At 41.2% G+C, this 19,072-nt stretch overlaps 2 protein-coding genes across 4 annotated transcripts in view; one reads left to right on the top strand and one right to left on the bottom strand.

Annotated features, from left to right (window-relative positions):
- Positions 1 to 19,072, bottom strand: part of LOC146157507 (focal adhesion kinase 1-like) — a 110,294-nt gene that overhangs the window by 53,587 nt on the left and 37,635 nt on the right. For all 3 annotated transcript variants that reach the window (XM_083387853.1, XM_083387854.1, XM_083387852.1), the window contains 2 exons: positions 1,085 to 1,138; positions 336 to 426 (listed from right to left, as the gene is read on the bottom strand). In XM_083387853.1, the coding sequence (XP_083243979.1) occupies positions 336 to 426; positions 1,085 to 1,138 (145 nt within the window). The remainder of the gene's footprint in view (positions 1 to 335; positions 427 to 1,084; positions 1,139 to 19,072) is intronic.
- Positions 6,998 to 18,727, top strand: LOC146157508 (uncharacterized). Its single transcript, XM_083386805.1, has 9 exons — positions 6,998 to 7,221; positions 10,492 to 10,620; positions 11,553 to 11,662; positions 15,177 to 15,336; positions 15,609 to 15,723; positions 16,257 to 16,418; positions 16,811 to 16,981; positions 17,511 to 17,727; positions 18,131 to 18,727. Exons 1-9 carry the CDS (start codon positions 6,998 to 7,000, stop codon positions 18,568 to 18,570), a joined length of 1,728 nt encoding a protein of 575 aa, XP_083242931.1. The 3' UTR covers positions 18,571 to 18,727.

Below are 19,072 nucleotides of genomic sequence, written 5' to 3'. Positions count from 1 at the left end.
CCTAAGTAACTCTTGCTTTAGCAAAACTATAAATAAACGTCACAAGTGATGCTCGTGCCTTTACCAGGGAATGTAACCGCGCCACGCCTAACACCACTTAAAGTAAAACGGCACAAATAGGCAGATAAAAGTGCGCAACGTTCCAAATAAAAGTGTTAAAAGATAGTTATACGTCGTCACTCTGATCTTTTTTCATTTTGAACGTTCATTAGCGCATTTTTATCTCCTTTTTTGCGTTGTATTATTTTGCGTGGTGATGTTGCATTCCCTGTTGAAGGCTTCCTGGATAGGTAACCGAAACAAATAAATACCAGAAGAACTTATTTTCAACAAACCTGTAAATTCCTTTGTGGACGTCGCCGAACTGCCCTTCGCCAATCGTTGTGACGACGCGAATGTGGTCGCGCGGTATTTCGTAATCATAATCTGAAAACGCGTAAAAAGAAATTAAGAAAAACACACGGCAGATGTCATCACTTTGAAGGGACTTCAAGACCGAAATAACAACAACATCAACGTCGGAATAAAACACACTTCGGAAAAAGATCAAAATAGGACTAATACCTAATAGTCGTAATAACGTTTAAATCGGAATAAGTCCTCAGTCGAAATAACCTTAATGGCCAGAATCAGGCCTATCCACATTTTACCTAACCCTAAACTCCATCCCTACGTACATCACTAACCCTCGTAATAATTTTAACCCTAACCTATTTCTAATAGTTTATAACCCCTAATACCCCCCTTTCAATAAAGTAATCCGAAAGCCATCATTGATCGACAGATTCGGCGAGTCTGCGATGGCTTTCGTTGTACTAATGATACGCAAGCCGTAATCGTTAGTAAAAAAGCAGCTTCAGAAGGTCAGGATCACAGTTGTTAAAACACGCATATATGTGTGCATCTTCCTTTTTATAAAACTAAAGTAACCAACTTAAACTAAACAATGTGATGATCCTGGTTTTGTAGATTTATTGCTATAAAAGGCGTCAGCAGAACAGTGATCGACAGAAACCAGCTGATAATGGTTAGGGAACCACAAAAATAAGCGCCCTTTCACTAAACTAATTATTAACCAACTTACCTTTGGGCGTATTGTACAGGTCGTCCTCTGTAATCTCGGCGTAGTCATCGGTTTCTGCAAGAGGAAAAGACTTACGGTTACTTGTGCGATCTCGAGGTTGTGGGCGAGCGTAAACTGCAGGGATCGGACGCGGGTCACTTAAACGCTTATTCTGGCTTCGACGCGACTCAGTGCTAAGACGAAGTGGCCTCGGCGGCTCGGCTACGAAGTTACGCGCCACCTGTATGGGGTTAACTGGGGCCCTGTGGGTGACTAGGGGCTTTCGGTTGGCCGGGGGAAGTACCGGGGGCGAACTGCGGCGTTGCTTGGCCGGAAGCGAAGGTACTTCGAGCACGCTTTCAAGCGCAGACGGTTCGCTGGTTCTACGGCTTTCGACGCTTTGTGGAGTGCTAGGCTGCTCGGAATGGATTGCTGGTGGAGATAAAGGCTTCTCTGGTGAGAAGTCGCCCAGCATCTGATTGAGCTCGGCCATTTTCTCATCCTCACTTCGACTGTCAACGTCGCGCTTTCGCTTGTAGATTCCCGACGCGTTTTGAATGGGCAGGACTCGGTAGGGCGAGTCTAGAGGGCGCCCGTTCGGGATCGCGTAGTTGTACTTGTCGCATTTCTCCTTGTACCAGCGCTCCACCAGCGGCACACCGTTGCTCCGACCGTAAGTTGAGAGGTGTCCGGAAGACAGGGAGCGACGGTGATGCTGCTGGTGGGAGTCCGACGCTCCTGGAACATGGAGACTGGAGGAGCTTGGACTCCCGCCTTGGGCTGAAGCTGCGTCGGCTCCGAAAACGCTACAGTAGGAAGCCCAGCTGTCTCCGGTTAAGGTTCTCTTAAGCACAGGAGATAGCTGAGGAGGAAAATCGGATGCGGAGGTGTTGCGACGCGGGAGAGTGGACGTTCCGATGCTAAGAGTCGCAGGAGGAACATTCGGGCATCCGGAGCTACGGCGCCGGTAGACCTTGGTTGCTTTCGCTTTGCCTCCAGAGGTTTTCCGGAGCATGGTGGCGGCTTTACCGATCCGCGAACCAGAAGAGGTTTTTTCTTTCTTCCTGGGATCAGGAAGCGGCGGAGGTGGCGAGCAGGGACTCTCAGGCGCCTTATGCCTAGTGCTGTTGTCGTAGGTGCGCTGTTCATAAAGCAGTGGTTTGTTTTCGGCGGGCGGAGGTGGCGGCGGTAAAGGCGAGGTGGGACGATTTCTCCGATCCGGAGCGCCCTTCATTTCAACGTTGAGGCGCTTGTCTAGGGGTTTCTTCGGCGCGGCGCCGGCTTTCGGCTTCCAAAAGGCATAGTTTCCAAGCTTCTTCTTCAACTTAGAAGGTGCCGGCTGCTCCTGTTGCTTCCCAGGACTCTCGCAATTCTCTAGGTGCTGGTACTGGTAGGGAAGACTGGTGCGGGTCGGTGAACAGCAGAGAAGACTGGCGCCTGTCGCGTCTTCAAACGAAGAAGCGTTGCTGTGCACAAGAGGCGGGCGAACCGGCAAGGACACTAGCTCGCTGCTCTCGTCGCACTGTGCGTCCACGTTCTTCTTGCTGAGCACTTCTTTGATGCTGAGCTCGACGTAGATGTTCTCCTCAACAGGAGTAGCGCTGGTAACTGTTCCAGGACGAATTGGAAGCGGCGTGGAGTGTATAGGCGGTAGTAGCGGCCGATTAGGGGAAATAGGCTCCTCTTTAGGTGAAGCAAGGTCCTCGCTGGCAGTGCGGCGACTGTAGTCCGAGTAGTTGCTCAGTGAGATGGGCGAGCCTTCAAACTTTCCACCAGGACCCAATGTGCTGCTGCTGAATGTATTTTTGGGCCGTCTGCGCAAAAGGCTGCCAGGGTAGCCGTAGTGGTCCAGGTTAACGCCCATGCTCGTGTATATGGAAGCACTGTCATCGTCAGGTTCATAGCCTCCGGATGCGACCAGGTTCGGATCGCTCATGTTGCGCCGAGAGAACGGGGTAACTATGTGTGGAGAGGGCTTATTGTCTTCTTTAAACGGACTATCACTTGAATCCGAAAGACTGACGTTTTCATCGCTGCCCGATTCAGACGAATTCAAAGACGAAGAATCGGATTTAAGCTCCTGGTAGTTGATGTAGATGTTTTCATCATCATCGTTTGCAGCGTTGTCCAGCTCGTCGGTCGATTTCCAGGGTCGAGGCGCCGCAGGGAAGCCGCTGATCATCTGCTGCTGCTGTTTAATGCTCGATTTTCGGCGCGGAAGAGTACAGAAGACGCTTGCGGAGCTCAGATCCATGTACATGTCTTCCTCCTGGTCCACAGATCCCGGAGGAGCCAGAGAGTTAGGAAACGGGGCGCGGTTGCCAGGCAACACTGCTGGATCTGCGTCCGAAGTCAGGCCGTCTTCGGAGAGATCGTCCAAGGATTTGCAGGACCTCCGTCGGAAGAGTTTGGATCTGAAGGAAGACTTCTTCTTAACGTGCGCGTAGGTCGGACACCTGGGAGGTTTTTCGTTCATCATGATCGACTTCAGCTGACGGTGAATATAAGGCAATGGTCTACATGGGAAGCTGAGCTGTTAAAAACAAAAGCTGATTTCTTCGACGGTCTAACAAATGGTGTCACAGTATATGGCGTCACAGTATATGGCGTCACAGTATATGGCGTCACAGTATATGACGTCACAGTATATGACGTCACAGTATATGACGTCACAGTATATGGCGTCACAGTATACCACCATACAAACCTCCGCAATCCTGCAAAAAGCTTTCTTGCTGGCTTGTTTCCACAAAGTGTATGAACAAGCAAAAAATCAACTCGAATATTTACTGATATTTGCTGAAAACTATAGTAAAAGCTGACTAGTTTTCCATTGCAAATCAACCAAAAAATAAACTGTTTATCTTCATCAAAAACAGCCAGCTGGTATTCGTCTTACAAGTGTCACAGCTTTCTTAGTGTAAGAACTAGGTTTTAAACAGGTGTTCTCACATAGTTAACCTCGCTTTCGTTAGCAGACGTCGACGCTTGTCACTTCGCACTTCCAGAAGTCGCTTTGAATGAGAGGAAACGCGCCCGAAGAAGGTTAAACACGAATTTCCATGATAGGGGCAAAGCGAATGGCCTCAAAACATCCGGTATAAGTAACGCCAGGGTTACATACATGGCGCTTTCGGGACGGTTGATTTCCAAAATGAGAGATGCTCGCCGTTTACACAAGATATTTTTAAAGATTTGGTTATACAAGTTTTGACGTTTCACTTGCAAAGCCGCTCTTCCCCCATTTTTTGGGTTCGACTCAATGTAATGATGAACAATTGGAAAAAGAAGGGTAATTAGGTGTCGCTATATAAAAAGATAAATAGTATTGATTCTCGACAAACTTTCGCACAACCGTGCTTTACCAGGTCAAAGTAGAAATTTCAATAGAATTTGTCTTAATATATTGCCACCTAATTACACCATTTTAAAGTAGACAAATTCGGCCATTTGGAAAGATTGGAAAAACAAATCACTATCATTTTAATGCGTTGCACTGGCAAACGTGCGTGCGGCCAAATTTTTCCATTTATGTAAAGTTTGCCAGAATAGCTTTTGAAGAAACAAGGCGATCGTGTTTCGATCAACTATATACAATTACACATACATATATTAAAATACTTTAATACTGCAGGCTAAAACTGTAGTAAGAAAACAATCATCCATACTGTAACATATTCGGGGTGAACGAAACAGATAGGGTCACAAAACAATAACACACAATAGTTTCAGTATAGAATAAAAGCACTTGCTTAACAGCCTACCGGGGGTAAACAGTCGAGGTAACATCGAGGACAACAACCCTTAATTACCACGACTTAGCACGCCTTGTCGCTTGCTTTATCGCATTACCGGAATAGAACTAGGTCGTAACACTTTATAGCGCCGTTTAATATCTCGTGATTAGACGGACGTCTGATTTAGGTTTCACGTTCACGACATAAACGACGCTTTCTAACACGAACACAAAACTCGTTTGCGGCGAGTTTCGAATTACGAGAGTCGACATAGAGGGTCGTCACGTGACACCAAACGGGATCACGTGACTGAACTCGACACCAGTCAAGGAATATCGACAACTATAAAATGCTGGCAAGTATGGCTTACGAGACGGCCGTAAAAACAACGCTCAATTGAACGATTGCCGTTAAGTTAGATAGACACTTGGCATCGTCAAGAATTCGTATTTTCTATGGGCCACGGACTGCGTAAATATGCTCTAGGAATTTATTTTAAGGAATAACGATTTTACGAAGGAATAGTTTTTAGAGGGCGTGATATAAACGATTTAATAGGAAAGAAAACTGTGAATTTCACTGAAACTGGAATATGAGAATCAATTTAAGTCGCAGATCGGCGGATCCACATGACATTGATACAATCACTTTTCAGCATTAACTTTTTTACTAATTGAACTTAAAAAAAAAACAAGTAAAATCAGGAACAGACATGTTTTAAAGTTTAAATGAATTAGTTCGAATTAAGCAACTGACCATGCCATTGTAGGCGAAATATATTTTCCTTTAAAAAATGTCTGATCCTGTTTTTACTCGGGTTTATAAGCTTTGGGTTTTATTTTTAATATACGCGTTAGCGGAACAGTGGTCGACAAGCATAAACCTGCTGCATATGGTTTTGGATTCCATAAAGATACACCCTTTAATGAATATGCTGTTGCTGCATTGTTTTATGAACGTGGGCCATTGGTGTTGCCTGGCATATACATTTTTTCGCCTATAGTTGCAATTATATTGCCCTGAAGAAGATTGCCCCAAGTAGGTTGTCGAAACGTTTGTTCTTTAATGAAGTTTGCCATAAGAAAATGTTTACAATTGACACCCTTTTGCATGTTACTAATTGCAACGAACGCCCATTAACATAGGCGCAAAGGGCAACGTTGCTTGGGATTTTGGCGTAAACAATAGCAAACTTACATCGAACGTGGTAAGCCTGTCCTGCCCGGCTACGTGCTACAGCGGAGGTTAACGATTTTAACTGGCACATCAACGACGAGCAAGGCCCTCGGGCGATCTTTTGGTGACGTTCGGATCGCACAGATGACTTAAATCTTATTTCGCTCGCTGATCAAACCGGGCTACGTGCTTCAGGCAGACGTGGGCTATTGTCATAAGCTAACAGACTCTTCTCACTGGCTTTAAGAAGCTAACAAACGATAGGCTGTGAGGTTGGAGATAGAGTAAGTTGATGTAAATTAAAACAGAAAAACAAAACTTCAACGAGAGGGAATAGTTGGAAAGACTAAAGCACGAAGTTTATAGTGATGAGTAGAAGTAACATCACAGCCCATGCAGAAGCATTTGGCAAGTCTTTGAAAAACCCTAGTGAATAGTGTACAAAGCTCATGCAGAATCGGTAACCTTGCATGGACGTCCAAGATTAAATAGTAAAAATCGTTGGAGATTTTCGAATGAATATTTATGCATTTAAGCAACGATGCGTAACTTATAAAGTGAAAACCTTTTAGGTAAATTTGAAGTGTGGCATATTTGGAACCGCTGACAAAAAAAACGGCCCGCAAAAGCTTTTTACGGTCGGAAGTCGGTTGGGGTTAACGACGCAGCAAAGCAACAAAACTTAACGTTGGTTTGTCGTAAACAAAACGCATAAGGTGAGAAGCAAGTATAGGAATTACGTAACACGCTGAAAGTGTTACCAAGCAGATAAGGCAAGGGCAAGGCAGATTACCTGCTTATATTTACAAATGTATTTGTGTGTGTTTCTTAACAAATCTTATGAAAGAGATAGACAGTCAAGCTTTACTGAGATGATCGTAGTATGAAATGTATGTCACTAAGCATTTTGAATCTATTGACAATCAAATTGTATTAACAGATGCGGTACTGAATCTAACGGAACGTTTGTAACAAAACCTTGAACCGAATAAGAACCACAAAAAACTGCGAAGGATCAAAAATGCACAGTTCAAGCAGAAACATCGTCACAAAAACAGTCCTTCTTGTCCTGTTGTTTCAAGTGGCACGGGACCTAGGCCTGGTCGGAACCGGCTCGGCACAAGCGGTGGTCCAGTTGTGCTCGTGTACACATTGTGGGGATGTTACTTATTGCAACGAGATGGGTCACAACATTGTACCGGTTGGCATACCGGCGCGGGGAATGAAGAGGCTGCTACTGAACGGGTGAGGGCTTGCTTGGCTTTTTGTGTCTCTGTGGCCTTTGATTGGTCGAAGGAATTTAGAGCCCTAATGGCTAAATGCGTCATATGTTAAATGTAGGGATGTTCTAAGTAGAATGTAAGTACAATAACAAATCCTTGGATTCGTATCCGAATGGGATTCCTATCCAATTCTGCTGTTTATTTTGGGTAATTGGAACCGATATAATTTAAAATTTTATCGCCGATGGTTGCACCTAATTGTACATACGCGGGTGGCTAGTTAAGATAAGGCCTGTCGCTGCGACGACACATTGAAAGTGCTTATTTTAAATGTAGCCATGTAGTGCAGTGTCAGCGTAATTTCCCCTTACCCAAACAAACTCGAGGTTAAATAATTTATTAAAAATATACTAGGATTCGATATTCTGGATATGCAAACTAAAGTTCTAGAATCTCCTGGAATTCTACTTTAAACATCCCTAGTCATATGGCCCTGAGCATGACTTAGTCACGCTGAGATTTAATGTATATTATACTGTGTGTATTTGGGATCTTTTCGTGCCACATTACACAGCTATTGTGTTCATGTTAACGGTAGAATATTTTTAGAGAATGAAGGCACTGCAGTTAAAAGGGCGACACGACATTTAATGTGCTGGCTCTCCGCGGCATTTTTGCTTGGGATTGTACTAGATCGCGTGCTGGACTGTATGCGCCATGCGGGGCCATCGTTGTTACAGCTAGGTCCAGCGCGTGATTTAAAGAAACGCAGACTGCCAACGGAAGAGTTAAATTTCGATATGTAGATATGTAGAACCTTTCGCCGACAACGCATTCGTTTAAGGAAAAAGCACAACGCCACGCATAATTTATAATTAATAAACAAAACATTGGGACCAGATTAGCAGCAACGTGGTGAAATCGCCCCGCCCGTCACGTAATGACTCTTGCGGACCTGCTCAAGCCGTGGAACGGGCGTATACGTACAACAGGGGAGGGGGGGGGGTAATTAATTTACGAGCTACGATGTTTGCCGGTCGCTGGACACGTGTGTCGTACGCCAAGGCATCGTTTGTGACAAAACAAACAACCGCACGCGATTGCGGTCGCCGAACAAAAGTGGTTCCCCGGTGCGATAAACGCAGTTAGCACACAATAATAAACAGTTGAGATTGCGCCTTTGAACTGGGCATACGCGTCGGAAACGGACTCACTCTGTAAATAAGCGTTTTTTTACACGCGTTTGAAATGCCGATTAATAATTGGGGTGATTTTTGGCGTTGGTCTAGAATCCTACCACAACGTATATTGTTTAAGTTATGGTGAGAGTTAGCGCTTGGGTTTGGGTCGGTCAGCTATTATCAAAAAATAATGCTTGACCCACCCCAAAACCAAGCGCTAACCAACACCCTAACCCAAATATTAAACGCTGTGGTGGTAGGGATTCTAGATCCATGCCGAATTTTTAGATGAGCAACAATGAATCCACATTTAATTCTTAATTTGTCAACACTTGATTAAACCAATACTAATAGGGTTGTTATAACAATGTTCAACCACCTTTTGTTGGAAATTCAACCTATAAACGACCTATCACCGATATTTGTCGCATAAGAGATAAGACACATGCTCAGTTGCTCACCTTAGGCCCCGATTTCATCTTTTACAAATCGCTACATACTTTTTCGTCAAACGTTACATATCGCCAAGCAATTGGTCACTTTCCTGTTCAACTGTATTCGCCAACCACATGAAACTGTTTTGTGAATGATGGGTGCGCTCAAACCATTATTATAACTAGTCTTTTTAAAATGACCTAGGTCCCAAGTCTAAGTCAAGTCAAAATTAGAGAAAGTCAATTTCTGGACACGTCATTGTCACTGTCATAAAAATAAACGTTAAACTATTAGAACAACTCAACTAAAAACACGTATAGCAAACAAATTGTTTGTTTTTTATGGGCTAAAAATGAGATAAACAGCCCAATTTTATGAAAATGCCTAATGAAAACACTTTATTTCGAAAAATTTTTTAAGTCATTTCACGAAAGACTTCAGTCAAGTCATCGGACAAGTCAGTATGCCCAAATGACTTGAGTCAAGTCAGGTTAATAAGTCATTTGAAAACAGTTACTTAAGTACACTTAATTCAAGTCATTTGACTTAGGCCATCACAAGACTGCTCAAAAACGATGGACGTCGCTGGCTATTTTGTAATGGCCAATATTCAAATTAGATCCGGACAAATATAGAGCTACTTTAAAGCGGCCATAGTCGACACGCTTCATAATCAAAACAAAAACAGAACAAGGGCTTTTTAAATATACTATTTATTGCGTCCCATCTCTTATAAGTGATGCTTGAAATGCTTCTCAGTCACATTAACTAAAGATGATACAAGTTCGTATCGAAACGTCTTAATCGAGATGATGTCGATCTACTGGACGTTTTGGGTTTGAAATTTATTATCAAGCTACATTACAGATCCGTGCATAGTGTGCCCAACTATTTATTACGCATTACATAAATACCGAACGCCGAAAGTTGAATGCTAATTAGCACGAGACAAATGTGGTCAGCTGACCTCGGCCAGCTTGTAGTGGTTCCTACGTCACATTACGTCATCAAAACGAACACGCGAAGAACATTTATAGCAACGTGAACTCAGTTATAGTTAACGTTTCCGCCGAGATTTGCGCTGTTGAGGGAAAACAGAGCTAATGGACAAAACGCAGGCGCGGAATGACAAAAACAGGCCAGAATTGCTGGCGCCTGGACGAACAGGTTTGATATAAAATCACATGAGGGAAATCAATCATTAGATAAGGGCCTTGGAGCTACATTGAAAATACCGACACGATTAAATTATTTCATACACCATATGCCATGGCATGAGGATAGCGAAAAACAAATGTTTTTTTTAGAAAAAAGTGTTTTTAAACGTAGTACATAGTTAAAACGAGTTTTATTATGACATAGTAAGTATATCAAAGCCATTGCAAGCATTTTAAAAGTTTTGAATAATTCTTTATTCGTTTTCAACTTCGATGTTGAAAAATGGTTTTGAAAACGAATAAAGATTAATCGATACGTTCGAAATACTACCTATTTGTGTATGGGCTTGATATTCTTACTCCGTCATACTACAACCTTCAGCAATTATGCTCCAAAGTTTCTTTACAAATTTACCTAATTTTATTACACAATTGCCATACACCATTTTTTTTTTTAACTGATTTCGAAAACGTCGAACAGTTGCGAGAATGCTAATGCGGCCTTGTCATTTATTTCAGAAACAACATCAGATCTCTGTACGGCGGAGACTTTCGCGACATGAGCGATCTCACAATGCTGGTTCTAAACAACAACAGCATACGGAATATCGACTCCAACACATTCAGGGGCCTCACCAAACTCGACAGGTATGCTGCAAGTCGGTTAACGCTTTCAACCAAAACTGGCAGGGTTGTGATTTCAGGCTCTAAGACAGCAGTGGGCAATATTTTTTCTTGCGTGGCCCATTTTGTAAATGTAATGTTCAGCAGCAAAATTTTAATCTAAAGTTTTTTTCTTTCGTGGTCTATTATCGTTGCACAAAAATTATCCGTGGCGCAATAAACCTTTACAATTGAAAAAACTATAAAATAGGTTTCGAACAAAGAACAGCAAGATATATTTCAGAACAGATTAATTATGTCAATTGTGCATTGGTGAGATATTCGCCGCTGAACAACAAATTTACATTTCATTTACATTCCTTCTCAATTTCTCCCCAAGCCATTATTTCTGTAAAACCAGGTATAGTGACAAAAATGAAACTAAATTCGTCAATAAATCAAGCTTTTTTAAATTGGTCTGTGGCCCACCTTAAAATGTTTCTGGCTGAGAACCGCTGCTTTAGTACAAGGGGACTTGTTAATGTTGCGGATGGGAATGTAATTACTATATACGGGTGTTTTCATTCGTTACACGATTGACCCCAGTGCACCCCCGGGTTATCATAATACAATGGACTATTGTTTGTGCCACATTTCTCGATTACAAACAGGAATTATAACAAACTAAGTGATTGAGCATATATTGTTGTGTAGTGGGCAAGGCTTGTTTACAATATCCAGTTTATCTGGTTCGTGGTATACCCATTAAAAAAAATTGTCAAGTGACAGTGCATGAAGTTACGACGGTTTTTTTCAACTTAATCGACTCAGCATAGTAATAAACTTACACGTATTTGATATTTCGTTTAAAATACAACCTCAACACAATGAAGCCTCAATGCACCTTGAACTTCAATATAATTCTATTGGAAAATCAAGGGATAGGTCAACTTATATTGCATTTTATTTGTGTTTAGCCTACACCTGGAGTACAACGACATAGAGTACATACCCAGCGGATCGCTGAGGCAACTTAAACAACTAAAGAAACTCTTCTTGGACCACAACCGATTGGCCACGTTTCCGGGTGAGCAAATAAAGTTGAAAAATATTTTTATGAAAATTTCGCGCAATATAGTGATGTTTTATCATATAGGGGAGTGTAAAATGTCCGAAACTAAATTTTGGCGTGTTTGACAAAATTAGGAGCAAAACGGACTTCAACCATAAGACCGAAATAAGAACATCATTAATGTCGGAATAAAACACAGTTCAGAAAAATACCAAAATAGGATTAAACTAACGTCGACACCAAAACGAACGATGCCAGACCGACGGCCCCGATCGTCCCATACCCTCTACCTACAGTTTCAGGCATTATTTTAGCAATATATCGATGAATTTAAGACGTATTCCGACAGGTTTTGGATTTAGATCTTATTCTGTCGTGTATATTACTGTGTATCTGGCTTTATTATACCGTTGGCCTTATACTATGGAAATAAGTCAATTCTGCTTTAGATATTGTCGCCTTATAGAACTTAATGCAAAACACGACCAAGTGATTCACCGACTGCCAAAGCATGAGAAACAGCACAGACCCAAAACACGTCACACACTGCCAGCAAAAATCCCGATTCCACGCTAAGCCTAAAGCATCACGGACAAAATATAGGCCAACGTATAACGTCGCATCATACTGATAAACCTTTATAATATATAAGCTCGCGCCACTCAATAAAGAAAACTTTAATCAGAACTTTTTTTTCGAATGACAAAATCTGCCTGAATAAGAATGCTTAAAAAACAAACGATTCTGGTTGCACATCAATGATTAATCATTAAACTAAATACAGAACTTAGTAAACCGAAAATCATTTGTTTGGATGTAATATGATAAAAATATTTCTCTACTAAAGTACCATCAGTTTGAATACGAAACTAAAGATGCTTTTACTAGCGAAATATATTTATCATATAACATCCAAACAAACTGATTTTCGTTTTTTTAAGTTCTGTACTTAGTTTAATCTTTATCATTAATGCAGAACTAACGCCTATCTAAACATACGGGTACGGCTAGACATTACCAGCTGCAAACTGTCTGCAAACCAACTGACATCGACTCAAAATTGACTAATAACAGAGCAAGAAACCGCAAAAAATAGCATCTGTTTTTTACCACACCTTGCAAATAAGTCTTGCTCCGCCCAGGAAAGGCTTCATGAGTCGGCGTCAATGAATGAAGGTCGAATTCCAAGTGCGGGGAAGCAGGGGTGCTTCGTACAGGCGAAGACATCAATTTGCCAGTTAATCCGAGCCAGTCCATTTCGGTTAATAGTGCGGGGTCTAGGCCGGGCAACATTGTAACGTAGTTGTTACTCATTCCGTCCTTAATAGACATGTGCTTCGACAATTTCCGTCCGACTAGCGACGGGTTGGCGATAGGCTGTGGTCGAAGCACGTTTCTTGGGGCTTCGAGTTCTGACTGGTCTGTGAAAGACTGGCGAGCGTCTTTCAGCACTTGGGAAGCCTAATCAACCCTGGCGAAAAATCGCCATGCTAACATTTTCCTGAACACACACAATCGAGATATTGAGGGTCACGTTCAAAAATGCAAACGGTCTAGTTCAACAAAAGCCCTTTTCATGGGTCCTGAAACCCGATGTTAAAATGCTTATAACTGGAAAAAAAAAGGTGGAGTAGATCGACATCATCTTGAATAATGACATTAACTGAAGATGATACAAGCTCGTATCGAAACGTCCTAATTAAGATGATGTCAATCTACTCGACCTTTTTGGCTTCGCAATTCATTATCGAGCTACATTACATATCCGATTATCCGTGCATAGTGTATCCTGGCAAAAAAAAAACTGCAAAAGCTGGGCACATTTATAACCTGTTTGAACTAAAGCGACCCTAAACACCTGCACAACACAGCAACAAAACGTCGGTATTGAGCCCCTTCCTGAGAAAAAGGAAAGACCAAAAATAACAACACGTCATCTTCGACGCGTTGCCCCGCAAGCTCCCATGTACTAGGTCGGCGAATTATATCATCAAACACTATAGTTACACTACGCTGCTTTGATTTGCCTGCTCTAGTCTATTTAAATCAGGAAGCAGTAGGATGCATCAGTTAAATGAAGTTCGGAACACGGAAAAACATTTAAAACGTAGGTTTACGGGGATGTCTAATTAAACAACGTAATATTTCCGTTACACATAGGTTGGCTGTATTGAGCTCTAAAACTAGATTATTAAGTGTAATTGACGCCATCATAACCAGGAAAACAATTATTTTAGACCAGACCTATAGATTTACCCACAATGTCACTGACTCGCAAAAAATTAAGTAAAAAAACCTTGTAACCCATATAATGACAAACTTTTAAATAAAGCATGATTTTCCACTACAATTATGATCAACAGAGAACAATAAGTTCTTAATAAACTAGGTTCAAAATGTAAACAAAATAAAGCTTTTTCTAGTTTTACGACAGTCGATATGGATACAAATGCAATCTCTTATAATAGCGCCACCAACCACCATAAGCAACAAATAAAACTTGAAGTTTGTAAAATCGAGTAAAACCAGGATCAGACATTTATAAAAAAAAATGCCTGATCCTCGTTTTACTCGAATTTCTAAACTTTTGAGCAGCGATCGACAAGTAGAAACCTGCTGCCAATGGTTTTGGATTCAATAAAATACAACTTTTTACAGAGCAACAGATTACGTTCAAACACTTCTTACTCAGTGAAAATAACACTCGGCGCATAACAACACTAACAGAAGTTACTTGAGGTACGCAACGAAACAGCCAGCGACAGAAAAGGGCATTCACGTTTTTCGTAGAACTTTACAGGCAATTATTTTACGTCACACAGTGCAAAAAATCGTGACGCGTTCGGGTGATCGAGTTACACCGAAAAGAACCGCTCAACTAACATACTTTTACTTGCGCTGTCCAACCTCAACAACAAATCGACGTTAAGAACTTTTACTTTAAAAAAAAGCATCATGACTGATTTTCGGTTTACTAAGTTCTGTACTAAGTTTAATCTTTACCCCCGTATTGTCAAAAAAATTGCATTCTTTGTTTAAAATCTGTTCTCTATAGCTAGTTCTTCGACTCGGAGCGGTCTGAAAAGTACAATACATCGGAACAACAACAAACCGTTTTACCGCGATCACATTTAAAAGGGTAAATTAAACTATTCAATGAAAGATGTACACACATCTCAACAACAACTGTGATCTAGTCATTCTGAAGCTGCTTTATTGACCAACGATTACGGCTCACGTATCATTATTAGTACACATAACAGTCGTAAGTTCAAACCTCACAGCAGGTTAGTTGTTTTCCAGCCTGCCTTGCTTGCATTATAATGGACAGATTCGGTGAAGAGTCTGCGATGGCTTTCGGTGTACTAATGATACGTAATCGTTAGGTCGTGAGCTCAAACCTGACTGTAGGGTAGTAGTTTTTGTACCCTGCCTTGCTTGCATCATTGATCCACAGATTCGGTGAGTCTGCGATGGCTTTCGGTGTACAAAATAAAACTATCTGATGAAATGGGGTTCTTTTCCACAGGCGACATCCCGTACCTGTACAAACTCGAGAAGCTGACGTTGGCCCACAACCGACTGACCTCCATCTACTGGGCGAGTTTTATTCAACTAGACCAGCTACAGGCGCTAACAATCTGGCAAAACCCCCTAACGTGCGACTGCAACACAATCGAGCTAATAAAGTAAGGCCGGAAGTCGACTTAAAAGTGATTGTTTTATTTTACTATGTTTCTTACTGTTATTTTCTTACTGGGACTCCACTAGGGTAACTCGAAATTGGATAAGGAAAATCGCGGGCTATTTTGGCAGTCGTCTGACTACAATACTGTACCTACTTAAAAATAGGACGGAAATTTACGATTTGTCTAACAAAGGAGTGACTACACACTTTTTTCATTCTTCTTGCCCAACCGAAAGTAAACGTACTTGCTTTTGTAATAAAATGCCTTTTTAGATGGTTTGCAACGACATCTAGCGGCCAAGCTGTGACAGGAGGCGCGGCCGCTGGGGTGTGTCAAGAGAGCGACGCGTTCGGCAAAGGAAAATGTGCAAAGCCGACAGCTATATCGGTATTGTACACAACGCTTGTTACCATATGTACATGAGTTTGACTTTGAATGGCACGGTTTACGACATATATGACCACCAAGAGTTAACAATAAATGTCTTGAAAGCAACACAATAATCCGATTTTAAAGCCAATGCAATATTATTCTGACGTTATAGTATTTTAAGAGTAACACAGCCTTAAAAAATTAGCCATAAAATGTGGGGTTTAAACAGCAACGCTCAAAAACGTAAGCAAATATACTCAAATTTTACTGCAATTAAATTACTTCTAAACAAAGGTAAACTGAATGTGCAAAATAACAAAATACCTTCTCGCCCTTACACGCAAATGACGACAATGACTCCAAATGAATGTTTAATCGAATTAAGAGACTGATGATGCCTTATTTTGTGGTGAAATATCTTTCTTGTTTAAATAACTAGGACTTACTATTGATGCCTTTGACCATGACAGTAAAGTGTCACGAATATTTTCTTTATTAAAAACGTTAAGTTGTGAGCCTTTAGAACAGCCAATTTCTTCTTCTTTCAGATCCAGCACATACGCAACAACGAGCCAAACGACAATCGTATATACCTGGTCAACGAAAAAGCCACTCTGCATTGCAACGTCACCGGCTCACCACCGCCTCTAGTGGTGTGGCAAACCAAGGCGGCGGGATTCGTGTATCCTTTCGGAACTGGACGAATAGTGGTAAGCTGGCAATTTGAATTGAAAGAAAGGAAAAATCTGTACAAATGTAGAGCAATCGTAATTTCATTTGTTTTTACGTTTGGAAATAGAGGTTTTCAGCTGAAAATGAAGATTTAATTGACCAGTTTCTCCATGCAATAATCGTTATACTAGTGGTAAACAACAAGTTCTTAGAAAACTGTTCTAACGCCAAACTGTAAACAACACAACAAGAAAACATCTATTCAACCAAAAGAGGACAAAAGATCATTTCAAATTCACCGCCTTATATGAACGTAGCGTCCAAATAAAACGCCTTATTACAACAAGCCCAGAAGATGGGTTCCAAATTTTCACCTAAACCTATAGATTACAGAGCAATGATTCTGATCTAACAAGCACTTGTTTTCAAGGCGTACCCCAACGGAACGCTTGTGATATCAAAGTTGGCGAAGAGCGACAGTGGGGCTTACATCTGCTACGCTCGACACAGTGGTTCGGCGGGAGCGGTTGCACTCAACACAAGCCTGTTGGTCACTGAAGGGGTCAAGCCAGAGGCGGAAGCAGTGAGGGCGGAAATACAGGTTGGGTTTGTATGATGTGCTGCAATGTGTTTTTTGTGGTAAACTAAAAAATGAAGTTTAAACATCCAATTTGGAAAGTTATACCGCGACCCTTTGTTGTACTTTTAATGCAAAGTATACAGTGACATTTTTTAATTTTTCCCGCCTAGCAATATAATCCAACCCGCTGTTCATTTTCAATAAAACTATTTTACAAAAAAATTAGCCTTAATATTTTTTTATCAATTTTAGAATATATATATTTTTTTTCTGTTTATATTTTCTGTTGTGACGGCGTCAGAAGTTCCTTACGAGAAGCATGTGAAAACATTGTGTAACCACGACTAGCCTAATTAGGTTTCGGATCGGCAGCCACATGATAGTATCGGACAAAAATGGATAACATGGGTATCGGCTTTAATCCGATAATACCATACAATACATCTAAGGTCGGAGTTTAGGAAACGTGGCCCTAATAATTAAATACATTTTCTGTTTCGCTGTAAAAAAACTGCCCACCTCCCAAATCTACATATATTCATCCGCACAGGTGCCGACCGGCGGTGATGCGAAGCTCTATTGTCGCGTCACGGGAATTCCCCGTCCTGACGTGGTCTGGAATCACGTGACCACGGATCGGTTCTACCACGAGCGAAACACAACAGAACAGCGCTACTCGCTACTAAACCACTCCTCTGTACTGGAGGTTAGGGATGCGCGGGAGAGCGACGGAGGAGAATGGAGATGCGTGGCTTGGAGCAGCCAAGGTGAGAGAGTGGGAGAAAAAAATCATTTTTTTCTGTTTTTAAACAATTTTTTTCGTTTTTTTTTCTTTTAACCTTACTCGCAGATTTTTTTATTTTTGCCTTTTGGACTAGATTTGAACTAAAATTGGGTCATTTTTTTAAATTAGATTATAAAGTTAGATGATTTTTTAGTTTTCACAAATTAGATTATAAATATAATTACCGCATTCTCATAAAATACAATTTAAACTAGGATTACGTTTAATGATTCACAAATCAATTTAATTTCCAAATTAAAATTCATTCTCAAAAAAATGTGAATCGTACTGATTTGTGTGTAGTTATTTCTGAATGACTTGACTGGGACTTGTTTACAACACTACTATTCACCATCACTTACATAATTCTATATATTTATTTTTAGGCAATGATTTTTCCACTATCAAGTTGACTGTCACCAGCAGCGGCATGAGTGACGCAACAATCGCCATCATTGGCGCATGCGCAGGAGCGCTGTTGCTCGTCGTGGTTGCCGTGGTGACTGCGATGACGTGCATAGCGCGCAAGAGGCGACAAGGCATCCACGAAAAACAAAAACTTAAAAAACCTTCATCCAACCCTATTGAAGACCGAAGATCAGCACGGCACGAAGCCACCGGCGAAGTGACGACTTCGGAAGAGAAGCGCAAAGTTAAGAGGGAAGAGAAAGAAAGAGAAAAAGGCGGAGAAAAAAACGCGGATCTCTCGAAGGCCGATCCAGGCAAAGATATATTGACTGTGAGCGGTAATGAAGATATTTCGAGCAAAGGCGAATTAAAGCAGCCGTTCGAATACGAACCGGAGGTGCGCGGATTTCGTTTGTGACGTCATAAGCGGTTAATTGTTAGTGCGTTTAAGTGTTCCGCTTTTAGTAAAATTTGGCGATTGTAAGCCGCCTTGTAACCTGTACTCACTGTTTTTTGTTTATTTTTGTGACGCACTTGTTTTATGGAAGGCAAATTAATAAACGACATATTAAACCGTAAAATTATTATAAAAAAGCATGTACAAAAAGTTTAGACAAACACAAAGCAATTTTTGCGGCAACAATTCTTAGGTCGGTTTGAATAGTAAGGTAGAACTAAGATTTATTTTGTCAAACCTACTGTTAATCACAGAGCTAAAAAGTCCACTGCAAAATTTTTTAAACATCATTATGCAGCTCTTTTGTTAACAAAAGCTAGTGTAAAAAATACGAAATTAACTTTGATCACAAAACAAACAATCAGCATTTAATAACAGCCGCAATTAATTTACAAACTAAATTGTAATTAGAATTAGTCGCATTTTGCTCTAATTTATTGAAATAAAAAAACTAGTCTTATCT

This window comes from Ascidiella aspersa, chromosome 4, assembly GCF_963924565.1.
Source record: "Ascidiella aspersa chromosome 4, kaAscAspe10.2, whole genome shotgun sequence".
NCBI classification, from domain to species: domain Eukaryota; kingdom Metazoa; phylum Chordata; class Ascidiacea; order Phlebobranchia; family Ascidiidae; genus Ascidiella; species Ascidiella aspersa.
This window is presented reverse-complemented; position numbering and strand designations above follow the sequence as displayed.

What these genes read in the sequence shown, in the direction of transcription:
- LOC146157508 (XM_083386805.1), top strand. Translation starts at nt 6,998, where the DNA reads ATGCACAGTTCAAGCAGAAACATCGTCACAAAAACAGTCCTTCTTGTC. An exon ending in CAAAGCCGACAGCTATATCG is followed by an intron (nt 15,724 to 16,256) that starts GTATTGTACACA and finishes TTCTTCTTTCAG; the next exon opens with ATCCAGCACATACGCAACAA. An exon ending in CAGTGAGGGCGGAAATACAG is followed by an intron (nt 16,982 to 17,510) that starts GTTGGGTTTGTA and finishes TCATCCGCACAG; the next exon opens with GTGCCGACCGGCGGTGATGC.